Here is a 15,717-nt window from a genome sequence, read left to right as displayed (position 1 = left end):
ACCCGCTCAGATTTCTATAAAAAGCGTCCCAATTCTGAAGGAAGAGAACATCCGTGGTGCCGTCGAGATCTCTTCCTTCCGCTCCCATCCGTGCATCCAGAAGCCCAGCCCTTGCCAGAATGGGGGGATGTGTAGTCCTCGCATGGAAAGCTACGAGTGCACATGCCAGAGGGGCTCCTTCGGGGTGCACTGCGAGAAAGGTGCGGCTCTCTCACTCGTGCTAGAAGTTGCCGGTGAAGACCAGAAAAACGCTGCTTAACAGAAAGTAGAATAGTTGGATGTCATCCTAGAGTTGTACCTTGGTTCTCGAATGCCTTGCGACTCAAACATTTTGGCTCCCGAATGCCACGAACCCGGAAGTGAGTTTTCTGGTTTGGGAACGTTCTTTGGAACCTGAATCTCCGACGCGGCTACCACGGCTTCCGATTGAGTGCAGGAAGCTCCTGCAGCCAATCGAAAGCCGTGCCTTGGTTTTCAAACGTTTTCAGAAGTCGAACGGACTTCCGGAACGGATTCGGTTCGAGAACCAAGGTACGACTGTAATTTCTTTGACAAACAGAAAATCAGAAGCCGTTTTCCTCTCTTTCCTTTCTTTTCTTTATTCTTCTTTGTGTCCTCTGCTCTGGGCCGTTATTGGGGTCCGAGGATTACACACACATGAAGGTGGTGGATGGTTCTTGGAAGAACCCTGAGTGAGAGGCAGGGAAGTGAAGATCTCCCAGAGTAAGAGACTGGGAAGGGGAAAGGAAGCTCCCAGGTGAGAGCTGGGAGGGTCCACCACTTTCTGTGAGTGACAAGGGTTAAGAGCTACTTTTGATAGAGGATTCTGTGTTTTCCTCCCCCCCTCTTTTTTGCTCTGTTTTTGTTTTTATTAAGATTAGTTTCTTTTGTCTTTTACTGTCTTATGAAAAAAGCTCTAATAAAATCTTACTAGAAGCAGCAGCAGCAGTTGCCAGTGGGAGTCATTAAGTGGAGCTGAATGTTGGTCGATCATAACCAATCTGCCTTCTTCATCTTCTTCTTCCTCCCCCAGTCATCACTGAGAAGGCGGCAGGAGACGCGGAGGCCATTGCTTTCGATGGCAGGACCTACATAGAATACCACAATGCTGTGACCAAAAGGTAATGCCTTTTCTTTGGATTAACAAAGCGGGGGTAGAAAAACAAGCCTGTTGGCAGGAACTGAACTCAGAGCTTAACAATTAACCGTCTGAACTGGAGGAGTGGGGAAGAACCCCAGGGTCTTCTACAGTGGAGTCAGAGGGTGGCAGCGCCACATCCTCAGGCCAGGGAGGAGTGGGGCACTGGCCCTACAGGTTCTTCTGGCAGCAGTGCCTCCGTGTGCCCTTCAGGTTCATCCATCATCTGATGGAAGAGGAATCTGACTACTGGTCCCTGATAGTTCTTTATCCCCAGCATTACATGGAAGTTTCATTCAGCTGTGACAGAAGAAAGCAGCACAATAAGATCCCCTCCTAATCCCAGCCCTCCTGTCTGCCCACCTTTGTGTGTGTGTGTGTGTGTGTGTGTATTCTCTTGTCTCATGAATAACATTTTTGTGTGTCTTTAATCTTGGCTCCTGTACCACACATCTCTGCAACCCATTTGGGGGCAGGGGCTTCTTTTATGTGTGTTTCTTCTGGGCTCTGGGCATTGGACCCACCTCTGGTTTTTGGTCACCCCTTTGGAGACTGCAATGGGTTGTATCCAACTAAGTTTTACTCCTACCCGCTAAACTTGGGGCTATGCTCATCGTGAGCATTAATAGTGTGGTGGCACCTACCCTTTAAAATTCCCTCCTCTTAAATATGAGACAGGCGTCGTTTCTGTTGCCTTTTGGGCACCTATGAAAGACCTTCCCCTTCCAACAAGCCTTTTAGGAAAGAGATCTTTCCCAGTCTGCATCTGTACTGGAATTGTTTTTAAGGCATTTAATTTTTTTATGACTTCTTGTTTGCCCCTCTGGGCTGCTTTGGGGGGAAGGGCAGGGTACAAATAAAATAAAATAGTAAATTTCAATGAGTCTATCGGAAACACTGCCTCCTTCCCTACAGACCCTCTCCAGATCAGCACAGAAGGCCCTCTTGGTAGTTGCCCTGCCCTCGGAAGCATAAGGGGTGGCAGCACAGGAGAGGGCCTTCTCTGTGGCAGCCCCTAGGCTGTGGAACTCCACCCTGCAGAGGTGTCTCTCATTCCTATTATGGAGTTTTGCCATATGCTAAAGATGGGTGGCGCTGTGGTCTAAACCACAGAGCCTAGGGCTTGCTGATCAGAAGGTCGGCGGTTCGAATCCCTGCGACGGGGTGAACTCCCGTTGCTTGGTCCCTGCTCCTGCCAACCTAGCAGTTCAAAAGCAAGCAGTGCAAGTAGATAAATAGGTACGGCTCTGGCGGGAAGGTAAATGGCGTCTCCATGTGCTGCTCTGGTTTGCCAGAAGCGGCTTTGTCATGCTGGCCACATGACCAGTAAAGCGAGATGAGCGCCACAACCCCAGAGTTGTCCGCGACTGGACCTGATGGTCAGGGGTCCCTTTACCTTTACCTTTACCTTTAAAGGTGCATCTCCTTATCCTGGCCTTTGACACCTAAGAGGTGTGTGTGTGTGTGTGTGTGTGTGTGTGTGTGTGTGTGTACAGCCCACAGTTCGTTTTTAAAGGAGTTTGCCCTAGGGCATTTGGGTGAAGGATGAATAACAAATACACTCATTGTCACAGCAATAATACTTGGATTAGGACTAAAGTTGGATACAACCCTATGTTTCTTTCTTACTTGTGCTCTCTTGTCTTGTCTGTCACCTCACTTTCTCTCTCGCTCTCTGCGTCCTGAATGTCTTTGTTTCTTTGTTTTCAAGCCAACTGACCAATGAGATCCCAGCGTAAGTAGATCTCCTTCCTCGCCCTCCCACCTTCTGTAATCACCATCTCACATCAACCATCCTGCCGCCTACCAACCCCAACCCCAACCACGTCACTCAGTCACCACCACCGTTCACTTGGGAATAAGAACTGATAGTGAGCCTTCTTGGAGTGGGGGGACAGGGGACAGGTGGTCCTACAGGGGGAACACCCACACCTTCACTTTACACAGATGTGTGCACTGTATTAGACTTAAGCCACAGCACCAGAGCTGCCTGTCATCCTTACCCCATTCCCAGCACCCAGGAAATATGCCAAGGCATAGGTTATGCAAAAGAGAGCCGTAGTCTGAATTTTTTCAGCAGCTCACTGAGCAAAAAAACAAAGGGGGGGGTTATCCCAGCTAAACGGTTCCACTAACACAAGGAGTTTTAAAACATTTGTTTCTTAGTGAGAATTTATTGTTGGAAAGGGGGGAAATGCACAAAAAAGGGAAAACGAAACAATCGCTGGGTTTGTCAGCTCACGTTCACAATGCAGTGGTACCTGTAGTTACAAACTTAATTCATTCTGGAGGTCCATTCTTAACCTGAAACTGTTCTTAACTAGAGGTGTGCTTTCGCTAATGGGGACTCTTGCTGCCACTGTGCCGCCAGCACACAATTTTTGTTCTCATCCTGGGGCAAAGTTCTCAACTCGAGGTAACTCTTCCAGGTTAGCGGAGTTTGTAACCTGAAGCGTTTGTAACCTGAGGCATTTATAACTCGAGGTACCACTGTACACTGAAAATCAGTAAACGAGACATTAAGGTCTTCTGACCATTGCATAAGAGATGGTGAGTGTTTAATCCTTCCAGGAGTTTTAGCTGTGCCATGGTGCTTCCCCAGCCTCTCCTGTGTGCCCTGTAAATCTGCAGCAAATTTACAGGGCCTGCAAGGGGGGGCAGAAGGGAGGGGGGGAAGCTCCATTGCACACCTAAAACTCATTGCAGTAGCAGAACTGTTTGGCTGGACACCTTCTGTGAGGACTTCAGATCCATGCAAGGGCCTAACAGGCTGGAGTGAGGGAATTCCAACTCTTCATGCACTAAAACACCAAATCTGAAATGCCACCCCTTAACAATGGGCCTTATTATCTTGTTGTGGCAGTTTTCCCCATGAGGACTAGTGACCTGAATTAAAACTAACATTGTTTCAGAATCAGGGCATTATACACATATATAGGTTGGGGCCTCTGTGGATCTCCTAAGTAATCACACAGTTGCTTTTCTACATCTGTGACATCTAAAGGACTTTTTAAAAGAGAGGCACACACACAAAGTCTAACCAATTGTTGAAAATTGGATCCAGAACAAATACAGTGGAATGTTACTTTATTCCTTTATATATAGAAACACTTCAAATACATATAAAGAGAGAAGTGAGTGAAAGATTTTCAGTATGTTGACAATCCATCATGGTCCCCCCCACCTCGCTGCTCCTCTACAACATTAAGAAGAAGAAGAAAGAAATTGTTCACCAAATCACATTGAACGAGATGACTTGACAGCTGTGACCCAGCTTTAGCAGGGGTTAAGGGTCTCTGTACAATCTTTGCAGATGAAAACTACCATGGTGGACCTCAGATCCCATTCCAGAAAGGAAAAAATAGCAAATCTCTGTTATATCTCTGGAATTGAAAATGTGTTTTCCAAAAAAATCAAAAACCCTCAAGGTGCCCTTGTGTTCTGGTTAAAAAGTGGGACCAGCAGGTAGTTATAGTTGCTGAGGTTGCCTTACATAATCAGAGACATCACAGGTTGTTTAAAAAACGGCTGGTTTGGGGTTGTTCTTTTTTTCTGAAACAAGCTTTGTTGTTTTACATGGGCAGGCAACTCTGGTCCATCCCTTTTACTTGGAATGTCGAATCACTCTGAAGCCACCGCATGCTTGCATTGGTTTGAAAGAAACCCCCTTCTGCATACCTGAGATAATAATACGCTGCTGTACATGTGGTCACTTACTCTGATTTGAAATCGAGCCCCTAATTAATCGGGGTGGGTGGGTTTGAGGCTCTTTCCTTTGCTTTCCACTCCCTGCCCTGGTTTAACCTCTTGCGACTCCCCCCCCCCAACTAACCCCAGACTAAAGTGACTTCAAGGGTTTGTTATCTCATAACTGATCGTGTGAACAAACATAATGAAGCTATGTCACGAGCCTTTATTTAACAAAGAGATAGAGGCCCTTAATTCTTCATCATGTTCCAACCACTTGATCATGTAAACAAATCCAGGGCAGAAGCCTCTCACTTCTGCCTCCGATGATTATCCCTTAGCTGTTGCAAACAAGCTTAAGGGGCTATTATTTCAGGATGTGCAGAAACCCATTGCGTTGCCCCGTGGTACTACATTTCTCATTTGCAAAGATCTCACATCGCTGGGTTACATCCAAACTTTAAAGTCCTTTAAAGACCCCATTGAAATTAATGGACCTAGGTTAGCGGTCTCCATTAATTCCAATGAGGAGGGCTAAGGCTAGACACAGCCCTGCATTTAGAAAGAGCTGCTGGGATCTCTCAGAGGTTTCGCAGGGACTGGCCACTTCTCACTGTTTGCCTTGGGCGCTTATTGCATGCCTCCCCTTTCTTCCTGCTTCTAAGTCCTGATGCTCTGGACTACCCTCTGGATATCAGGTGAGTGTCAGCAAGGCTTCTGCTCTGGTGTCCAGATGTTTGCTTCCGCTGCCACCATTTCTTCACCTTTTAAAAATCTCCTCTGCATTCCGCTTTGCTCTGCATGATTGCTGCATTGTTATATCTTAATAATAATAATCACCAAGGGCCTAAAAATGAATAAATCGCAGAGAGCACACAGCCGAACCTAGCTCAGCAAGAGCGCTTTACCCATGAGCTCATTTTGAGACGCCCTTTTTCCATGTTCCTCCCCCCTTGTTTTGAACATGGTCATCATGTTCAAAACAAGGAGGAGAAAAAAAATCAGATGTTCATGTCTTTCATTTCTGAGCTTTGAGAGCAGGGTTTGCACAGAACGGTTTACCTGATTCAGAGTAACAAGAGCTGACATGATCCAAATTTCCCAGTTATTGAAAAGCACCAGGGATCTCAAGCCAGAGACTCTGTGGAGGGAACCTGGGTCCTTAGCTTCCTACGTTCCACCAGGGCAGAGGGAACAGCTGGTCCATTGAAATGACACCCCATCCTTCCATATCTCTAAAGCAGTTGTGTGGTGGGAGGATATCTATGGCCTTCCAGATATTGTGGACTCCAGCTCCCAACAGCCCCAGCTACACAGCTGGTGGCCAGGGATGGTGGGAGTTGTAGTCCAGCAACATCTGGAGGGCCACCAGTTCCCCATACCTGCTCTAAAAATCTAAATATTCCACTAAAGGGTGTAAGAAGAGCCCTATTGGATCAGCCATTGCTAGTCTTAATCTCTGTGCAGGTTTCACAAGTATGAAGCTTACCCGGTAAAATGGGGTTGTGGCAGTCACAATTGCAGACCAGTTGCTGTCACATGGTGCACTGCTGCAGAGCTCCCCACTCAAAAAGATAAAAGGGTTGGGACCGATGCTAGTCCTACTCAGTGTAGACCCTTTAAAATTAATGGAGGCGATGAACTCAGGGCCATTAATTTCAGCGGGCCTGCTCTCTGGCTGAGTGGGACTTGGCAGTTGACAATCCAAACAGCTTAGCAACATTTGGGAGCTTGGTTTCAATTACTAGATTGCCGTAACAAGCTAATCCAGATAACTTGCAAAAAAATAATAATAAATTAATTAAGAAAGGAAAGGCTGGGGGGTGGGGACCAGCAATGTGCATCCTATCATCCTTAATAAAGCTGTTATCTGCCGAGGCCAGAACAAATGAGAAGAATCAAATTAAGAGGTTCTCAATTCCATTCACGCAACAGATAAATTAAAGCCAGCATCCATCTCAAACAGAAATCAGCCAAGTGAGGATCTAAGCATGGCATAGTAGCCACTCCTTCCTGGACTAGCTGGCAGCAGAGTCAGAGATGGCATTCAGGTTTTCCTCTTGCCTTATTCCCAGATGCTGTTTTAAGAACAGAAGAAGGGCCCTGATGAATCAGACCACAATCTAGAGCAGCATCCATGGTTGTATCCAGTGCCAGTCCTACTCAAAGTAGACCCATTGAAGTTAATGCGAGTGGCTAACTTGGGTTCATTACTTCCAGTGGGTATACTCTGAGTAGGAGTTAGTTGAATACAACTGGGCATCCCTGACAGTTGAGGCTGGCACTGCCCCCGACCTCATCCAGATGCCAGCATCCTGCCTTCTTGTGTCCCTCCAGTCCTGGGGGTGGCCTTGCCTGCCAGCTTCTACCTCCTTAGCTTCAGTGTCACCCTTGTAGAACTTAGCAGGGAGGAGGAAGAGGATGAGGAGGAAGACCTAGAATTAGTCAGTTCTGCCTGTGATTGGCTCTGGCTCAGGGCATCCTGTCCTTCACCCTACCTGACTCAAAAATAATATAAGTGGAGCCAGCTGGGACAGGCCGAAGGCTCACCTAGGCCAACCTCCTGGGGAGCCTGAGAGGAAAACCTGAGTACAGCAGCCACCACTTCCCTCCACTGCCCCCTGGGTAGCTCACATGAATGGCTTTAAGGCCTGTTGGCTGTCCATCTTGGGTATTTAGTTAACAGCTTCTGGACACACAAGCTCCATTTAGCTAAGAGCCGTTGACAGACTTCTTTATGGGCTAGTGTCCTCCTCGTTAAAAATACTTGAAGCATTGCACACATTTTTAGTGGCCGTATTTATAAAGGGTGTTAGAACTCCTTTCAGGTCATTTGGTATTATTGGGTCATAGCTGGTGTTAATCCTACTCAGAATAGACCTCTTTGAATCAGTGGACATGACCGATGTAGGTCCATTAATTTCAGTGGTTATACTCTTGAGTTAACACACAGTTAACCTACTGTTATTTATTACATTTATTTGTCACTCACTACATGAAATGTATCAGAGTGACTTAAATGTTGTTGTCTTTTTAAAGAAACGCAAATGCAAAAGTTTAAAACGAAACATCAAAATAATAAAACATTATCTGCTAGAAGTGGTCATTCTCCAATATTATAAAAAAGGAGGAATCCTGCCCCACCCCACTGAACAATGAGCACCTCAACATTTGGTCCTATCCAAAATTGGTCCTACGTGGAACAAACCCATTGAAATGAATAAAGATGGCTAGCTAAGCTCCATTAATTTCAATGGGTCTCCTTTAAGTAAAAAGTAGTTGGATAGAACCCATAATTTTCTAGAACTGCTCGCCTCGCAATTCAGTAAATTCTCCCCCACTTTTCTAAAAGCTTCTGAATTTGTTTCAATGTGGAATTCACCAACAGCCACTGGCCACCTATTTCTATCCTGTGTCTGTTGGGGGATAAAACACTCTTCTTTTCCATGCTGTCGTGTGTCTCGTGTTGTGTGGTACATGCGTGGTACATGTGCGTCTTTGTGGCAGTTGAAGCTTGAAAAAACCCTTCTAAAGCCTATAGGCCTTCTATACGCTTGTCAAAGCAACCTTATTTCCTTCTCAGATATTAGGCCTGAGCTAGAAAAATATGGGACTTTCTCCGTGGTTTGGTTGCCTTAGTAGTCTACAAGGTGAAACGGGGTGTCCTTTTGTAGCGTTCTTCAGAATGCGAACTCCACCCCGTTTTCTGAATGGATGTTGTCACCTGGTGATGCTTCCACCTCAAATTGGCGTACACCGTTGAAACAGCGCTGAGAACTGGGACTCAGCACCAGCCACTCATCCATCAAGAATGCAGCTCTCCCTCCTTGTGTCATTATGTGGGCGTACAAGGAGTGGGGAGATCCCTCCCCCCCATCTCAGAATCTGACACCCCAATTTATCTCCATGCAGTGAGAAGGCCTTGCAGTCGAACCACTTTGAGCTGAGCATCAAGACCGAAGCCACGCAAGGCCTCATCCTCTGGAGCGGGAAAGGGCTGGAGCGTTCAGATTACATTGCTTTGGCCATTGTGGACGGCCGCGTACAGATGACCTATGACCTTGGCTCCAAGCCTATGGTTCTGCGTTCTACTGTCCCAGTCAACACAAACCAGTGGATCCAAATCAAAGCATACAGGTGAGGGACACTTGGGGAGAATGCTTGCTCACCGTATTATTTCTCAACCTCTTCCTTCAACCTTCAGGAAGATACTGTAGTTCAGGGATGTCCAACTTCTGAGAGACTGCGATCTGGTCCCACTAAAAAGACACTGGCAGTGCTCTGCACATTGTATTGACCAGAGGAGGAGCCAAAGTTGTTTGCAGGGGCATCAGGGTCCCACGATTGACCAGGGACACCCCGCAATTGACCAGTAGATCACAATCAACCTGCTGGAGTTCAACAGCAGAGTACTGGTTTTGAATGTCAAACGTCACACGTTTAGTCCTGGCATGCCAAGTTAGGACTAGGAAAGGTTCCCTGTCTGAAACTCTGGAGAGCTGCTGCCAGTCAGTGTAGAGAATACTGAGCTAGATAGAGCCTATGATCTGACTCGGGGTAAGTTGCCATAACTTCAGAAGTTATGTGAAGAATGGAAATGCAGTAGTTTGAGTCAGGACGGAGATCTTTCAGCTGTTTGTGGCCTGAGTCATCTAGGGCTTTAAACACTGGTGTGAGCAGCTTTACAGAAACCAGTAACAAACTGGCAACTAGTCCGCCATCCTGGGCTCTACCTGATTGAGCAGTTATTCCTGCATTGCAGGGGTTGGACTAGATGACCCTTGGGGAACCCTCCAACTCTAGAGTTCTATTATTCTAGTAAGGATGGGATATAGTAGTAGTGAAAACAATGGCAACATAAGCTGCTTTATGCCAAGTCAGACCATTAATCCATCTAGCTCAATACAGTCTGCACTGGCAACATTGCCTGAAATGGAATTGCCATTCTTTTCAAGCAAATTCTGAAAGTCCTTTGTCCAGCCTATTTCAAGTAGTCCAGATGACTAGCAATCGCTCTCAGGGGTCTCGGGCAGAAGTCTTCCCCAGCCCTACTTGGAGATGTCAGGGATCAAACCTGGGACCTTCTGCAAACAAAGCAGGAGCTCTGCCACTGAACCCACAGCCCTTGTCCCTTCCTGCCATGGTGTTCCCGATCCCAGATAATGTTCCTCCTTTCCTCTGCACCATGTGAGGCTAAGGAAGCAAAGGGTCACCCCTAGAGCTTGGCAGGTCATGCACACACAAACAAAAATAATCCTCGGGTGACTCAGGCTGCCTTTGGGCAGATCATGCCTAGACTTGTCCACCCTGGGCTCTAGGAAGAGGTCCCGAAGGGTCAAGCAAAAAGTCCCTTCCACTGCGTTGTAATGCCGATGGCTTTGGCAGTCCACCCCCATGAACATCTTATTTTCCCCGCCCACCTCTGGGTTTTTATTTTTATCTCAGATGTGTGGCTGGGATACCTAAAGCGGAGGGGGTGGGTTCTGCAGCTGCCTTTTGAGGTCCAGGATGGAGTGATGGGGGTGTGTGTGCTTGAATAACATGGGGCAAGGGAGAGAGAGGAGCTTATCCTCTGACCTTATGTGGCACCCTCTCCTTACTTAGCTCAGGGGTCAGCAAACCTTTTCAGCAGGGGGCCGGTCCACTGTGCAGGGGGGACCTTGTGGGGGGCCAGACTATATTTTTTGGGGAAATGAACAAATTCCTATGCCCCACAAATAACCCAGAGATGCATTTTAAATAAAAGAACACATTCTACTCATGGAAAAACACACTGCTGGCCGGATTTAGAAGGTGATTGGGCCAGATCTGGCCCCTGGGCCTTAGTTTGTCTACCCATGCCTTAGCTGCTCCATTTAGAAGGCAAGGAGGGTCCATGAATTGGCTAGATTGGGGAGGAGCCTGCAGTGGGGCTTGTAGTTATTAGAACCGTCTTCCCCACCTTCAATCCAGGGGGCCCAAATGGTGCTTGAAGGCAGCTGAAACCTTGAAACCAATCATGCAAATGAAGGCTTGTTTCCTGGGCTGTCATTCAGTGAAAGAGATACTAATTGATGAGTCATGCGAGCTTTTTTGAACCAAGTAATTGATTCATCAAGTGCTCTTAGATTTCCAGGAGCGTAAAAACATTTCAGAAGCAAAGAGCAGGCTTTACTTTGTTTTCAGGCAATGCACACTTAACATCACAGAATAATCTTAGAAGAGGTGTTCCTTCAAAAACATCTCAGAAATAGATGCCCCAGTTAATCAGGTAGCAGAATTTCCCCCCACCCCAATTGTCTTAGTTCTTAAAATTCCTAACGGCAAGAATAATTTTAGAAGACACATTCTGTCCCACGGTTGTGTGTGAGAGAGAAAGGAAACACCTCTTTAACTATGCCACTTGCTATTTGCAATTTTTATAAGCATTTGTATGAGAAATATATGAAATTAGGGAGGAAAACCAGGACACAATCTTAGTCAATCATTCTTCACTTTTCTTTAACTCCACTCTTCAGTCGAAAAGGTTCACAGAGCTTCTTGCAGGCCAAGGAAACCCAAACAGTCCCAGCTCTCAGGCTTAGTGTCTAAAAGATATGACTCACAAGGAAAAAGAGATTTTTTGAGGGGGGGGGGGCAAATCCAGGCACCAGTTCTTAAAGTTACAGATCTTTGTAACAAGCAGCTGGGATGGGAGCAGTTTGGATAGCCTGATGGGATGTCTGCCACTCAGTTATAGATAAAGAGGAAGAAAAGCCAAAAGCAGCTGGTTTTTAAGCAAGGCCAATGGAGTAGCCTTGCATCCCTTCTCTCTACTGCAGCCTGAGAATGGCTTCTGCTAAATGACAGCTGAAACAGAGCCCAAAGGTAAACTGGTCTCTCAGCAAAACCGTCAAAATGAATATGTTTTTAAACATTTCAACGTTTTTAGGAAAATGCCTCCAGGCTGTTCAAACAATGTTTACTGTTTTTATTTTTACAAGGTTTGCGGGGTGTTTAGGAAAGAAAAATGTCATAGGTACTGGGGGTAGGTTGTCTCTGTGAAACCGAGTGGCAAACGATTACCACCAAGGCAACCAAATCCCTCTAGAAGAAGGAGAACAAAGCAAAATTTCCTCCACCTGGTAGGAACCAACATTCCACACATGCAGAACCCTGAGCCTTTTAGCAACTGCTTGCGTTTCCCCCTATTTCTGCAGAGTGCATCGAGATGGGTCCTTGCAGGTCGGCAACGAGTCCCCCATCACAGGCTCCTCGCCTCTTGGAGCAACTCAGCTGGACACAGACGGGGCTCTTTGGCTGGGTGAGTTGAACCCCACTTAACCGAAGTTGCGTACTTGCCCGCCACACAGGGCGTTGGCTGGCAAAACCCTTCCTCCAGGTAGCCTGGTAGCTTCCAGAGTAGACTGTGGAAGAAAACACTCCACACTAAAGGCCCAAATTGCTGCTACTGTTACGCCATCAAAGCACATAGCATTTTAAAGAGAAGGTATTGTGACCAAATAGGTCCCACTCAGAGTAGACTCGTCGAAGTTCACAGACGCAACTAACAGGCCTGTTCTTTTCAGTGGGTCTAACTCTGAGTAGAACTTAGTTAAATTCTAACTTAGCCACGTCTATTAATTGGAACAGGTTTACTCTGAGTAGAACCATCACTGGATACAAGTCAGAGCAAGAAAAAGAGGGATGGCCTCAGTTCAAAGAGCATTTGTCCCCAGTGCATTTTGAAGAAGATCTTCCTCAGAGGAAACATGGCAGTTTTACCTCTGTCTTCTGACACTCTCCAAATATTCTTTTGCAAATGGTTCACCATCATGATTTGGAGTGTGCAGAGCATGAGAGTTATAGAACCCTATAGCTGTGAGGTTGGAAATGACCCCGCAAGGGTTATTTATTGCAACTGCCTGAAATGCAGGAATGACAGCTAAAGAATCCCAGGCGGCTGGCCATCCAGCCTCTGTTTCAAAAGCCCCCAAGGAATGAGAGCCCACCACTTTCCAAGGCAGTCCTGTGTTTCCCATAAGGAAGATCTCCTTCAAAAATGACGTTACTGTCATGTGCACTTCACAGAGTCGGGTCGCTGCACCAAGGAATACATAGTACATTTGGCATGGGGAGAGCGATACAGAAGGGAGGGGAGGAAGATGGAGACGTGAGTGAACAGAGCGAAAGAGGTGTGTTGCCAGGGGAGAGTTCACCTTAACCCTCTCCTTTGCTCTCCCTTCCCCACCTGCGCCCTCTTTTGCAGGAGGACTAGAGAAGCTCAGCGTGGCTCACAAACTCCCCAAAGCCTACAGCACCGGCTACGTTGGCTGCATAAGAGACGTCACTGTCGACCGTCAAGAACTGCACTTGGTGGAGGACGCTTTAAACAACCCCACCATATTACACTGCTCAGCCAAATAATATGGCCTGCGGCCCGCCCTCCCTCTCTCCTCCCTTCCCTCCCTCCCTTCCTCCCCCCTCCCCCCTCATCCTTCTGGCTATTGCTGTAATTATTTTCTATTTTTGTAAACTTATTGCTTTTTATATTTTTGTGGGGGAAGGGAGGGGGGAAAGCGAGGAGGCAGAGAAGAAGAAGAGGAGGAAGAGGAGGAAGAAGAAGAGACGGAAGATAAAACTTTGGGTTGGGGGGAGTCATTTTTGGTTACTTTTTTGGTGCACTGTTCTCTCTCATCCAAGCTGGTTGGACTCTTGAGCAGGAGCCAAGCCTCCCTGTGGGGTGTTTTTTTTTTTAATTATTATTATTTAGAAAAAGAAGAAGAAGAAATCCTTCCAGGCAATGACCAAGGAGCAAACATGCTCCCACCTTCTATATCCCGCCTTCAGGCGTCATCCTCTGCTGTAAATGCCGTACATACTTGAAACTTTTTCTTAAAAAACATCAGCTTTGGAAGTTAACACCCACAAGGAGGAAATCTTGACAATTCCTCCCGGACCCCAGGCGATGAACTGAAGCCCTCAAAGGAGCAGAAACCAGAAGTCCTCTTTCATAACAGCTTTGAACAAAAGAAGCAACAGCCGGGTGGACAATTGGAGGGAGGGGCAAGCAAGGGGGCATGTGGGGAAGGCCGCTAGGTGGGTGGGGGGAAACGGGGTGCCTGCTGATGAGGTCCAAGGAAGTTGGAACAAAAACCTTCAAACCAAGGCACCCACCTGCTGGTCTTTGCCTTATCTTTAGTCTTAAAGAGGTTTGCTATTATCTTCTTGTAACCACAAATAGGGTGGACAAAAGGTTGGAAAGCTCTCTCGCTCACACACACTCATTTTTTCTTTCAACGTACTTCCAATGCATATAAGTGAACTTGGGGGGGGGGCAGGATTCTCCTCTCTCCTGCAAGAATGTCTGGAGTTATGATCTTGCATTAGGGGGCTAAAGAGATTAGAGAGGAGACGGGATGGCAGTACTCCTGGGCAGCACCCAAGTCCTCCCAATGGCTGGAAGGTGACTTCTTCTTGAGTTTCCCAATCCATTCTTTGTTGACCACTGAGAAGAGCAGCAGTCTTCTTTTGGTTATACTTCATTAGCTCAGATTGGGTCCTCTCTCCCACCCCACCCCACCCCAAAAAAAGATGCTGGAACTGATAACTGTGGGTCAAGTGGGTGCTTTAACACTCTAGTGAAGGAAGTGGGGAGACTTCTGTGTCTCTTCAGATGTGGTTGGATGACAGCTCCTGTCTTCCCTGACAATTGGCCATGCCAATGGGGAGTGGTGGGAGGTGAGGGTTCCAACATCTGGAGGACCTTGAAAGGACCCCCATTGGAAAGGCTGTGGATGATAGCCTGTCTCCATGTGCTCTATAACACAAAGACTTGTATGGAGGCATAAAGATCCGCTTTTGGGGTCCCCTCCCCTAAAATCCCAATATCTCAAAGACAAAGCCTAGGGATTTGTTCTGAGTTCCAGAACTACATTGAGCTCAAAAGCCCTTTCAACACACAAGAAGTCCCCTTTCTGCAATTTAGCAACCTAACCTTGGTGGGAAAAGCTTTGATGTTTGCCATGGTTAAAAAAATTGGGAGTCAGAAAACCTCGCCATTCTGCTGCCCAGATCACCTCATAGATCTGTCAGTTGAGTTCCTGATCTAGTTTGTGTTCTGGTCGTACACCGCCCTGCACTTCCCATGGAAACCGCCATATGCGGGGTCAGAGCACAGGGCAAGCGGGAGCCACTCTGCCCACCAGCCCCTCCCAGATATCTATGGTGCTCTACTCCACTTGCCTAACTTTGGGTCTCCCTCCCAAACTCCCCCCCCCCCACATGGCTGTGTTTTATGGATGCCGGCCTGTTGATGGATGAGGAGGGGAGGGAATCTTATTTCTAAGGTGTGCATGTTAAAGGCAGATTGGGAGGGACGGCGAACCCCAAAGGCCTCTCTGGTACATTCCATACACAGTCGCCTCAGAGGTGGCCCCAAGTCTTTTGGGTGCCTGCGGCAGAAAATTCAAATGGCACCCTCCGCCCACCCCCTTTGGTGGTAAATAATGTAATAAAAAAAGACTTAAATAACTGAGATTTTCCTGGCTTTTAATGGTGCTTCACAAATGGGAAGAAAGAATGCCGCCATCCTGCCTAACAGTTTGGGTAGCCTGTGCAGATAACGTACCCCTCACCCCAAGACAGGCCTGCACAGAGAACCGCCCAAAGAGGAGTTAACAAGTTGGCAACCTGGCTTTTGTTTTTTAAATAACTCCCCCCACCCTATGCACACACACACACACCCCTTGGACTTGCACAGGAGCAGCTGTGAAACCTATTTCCACGCGTTATTTTTATCCAGACATGTCTCGACGCTGTGCGGCCTCGCCACTCTTTGTTGTTTACAACAACCCACCGACAGGAATAGGTCTGAGGCCTCAGACTTACTGCGGGAAAACGATCCTTGGAGATGTTCTCTGTGTGTATGTGCA

At 47.1% G+C, this 15,717-nt stretch overlaps 1 protein-coding gene across 7 annotated transcripts in view; it reads left to right on the top strand.

The window, feature by feature from the left end:
- Positions 1 to 15,312, top strand: part of AGRN (agrin) — a 241,442-nt gene extending 226,130 nt beyond the window's left edge. For 4 of the 7 annotated variants that reach the window (XM_053400804.1, XM_053400803.1, XM_053400805.1 and 1 more), the window contains 6 exons: positions 11 to 200; positions 1,034 to 1,121; positions 5,491 to 5,523; positions 8,738 to 8,962; positions 12,004 to 12,107; positions 13,053 to 15,312. In XM_053400804.1, coding sequence (XP_053256779.1) covers positions 11 to 200; positions 1,034 to 1,121; positions 5,491 to 5,523; positions 8,738 to 8,962; positions 12,004 to 12,107; positions 13,053 to 13,210 — 798 coding nt within the window. In that variant the 3' untranslated portion in view covers positions 13,211 to 15,312. The remainder of the gene's footprint in view (positions 1 to 10; positions 201 to 1,033; positions 1,122 to 5,490; positions 5,524 to 8,737; positions 8,963 to 12,003; positions 12,108 to 13,052) is intronic. The other 3 variants (XM_053400806.1, XM_053400807.1, XM_053400810.1) reach the window with 1 other exon arrangement.
- The last annotated feature ends 405 nt before the right edge of the window (positions 15,313 to 15,717 follow it).

This window comes from Podarcis raffonei, chromosome 8 (genome assembly GCF_027172205.1).
Source record: "Podarcis raffonei isolate rPodRaf1 chromosome 8, rPodRaf1.pri, whole genome shotgun sequence".
In the NCBI taxonomy this organism is placed as follows: Eukaryota; Metazoa; Chordata; class Lepidosauria; order Squamata; family Lacertidae; genus Podarcis; species Podarcis raffonei.
Note: the sequence above shows the minus strand (reverse complement) of the source record. Positions and strands in the feature narration are given on the sequence as shown.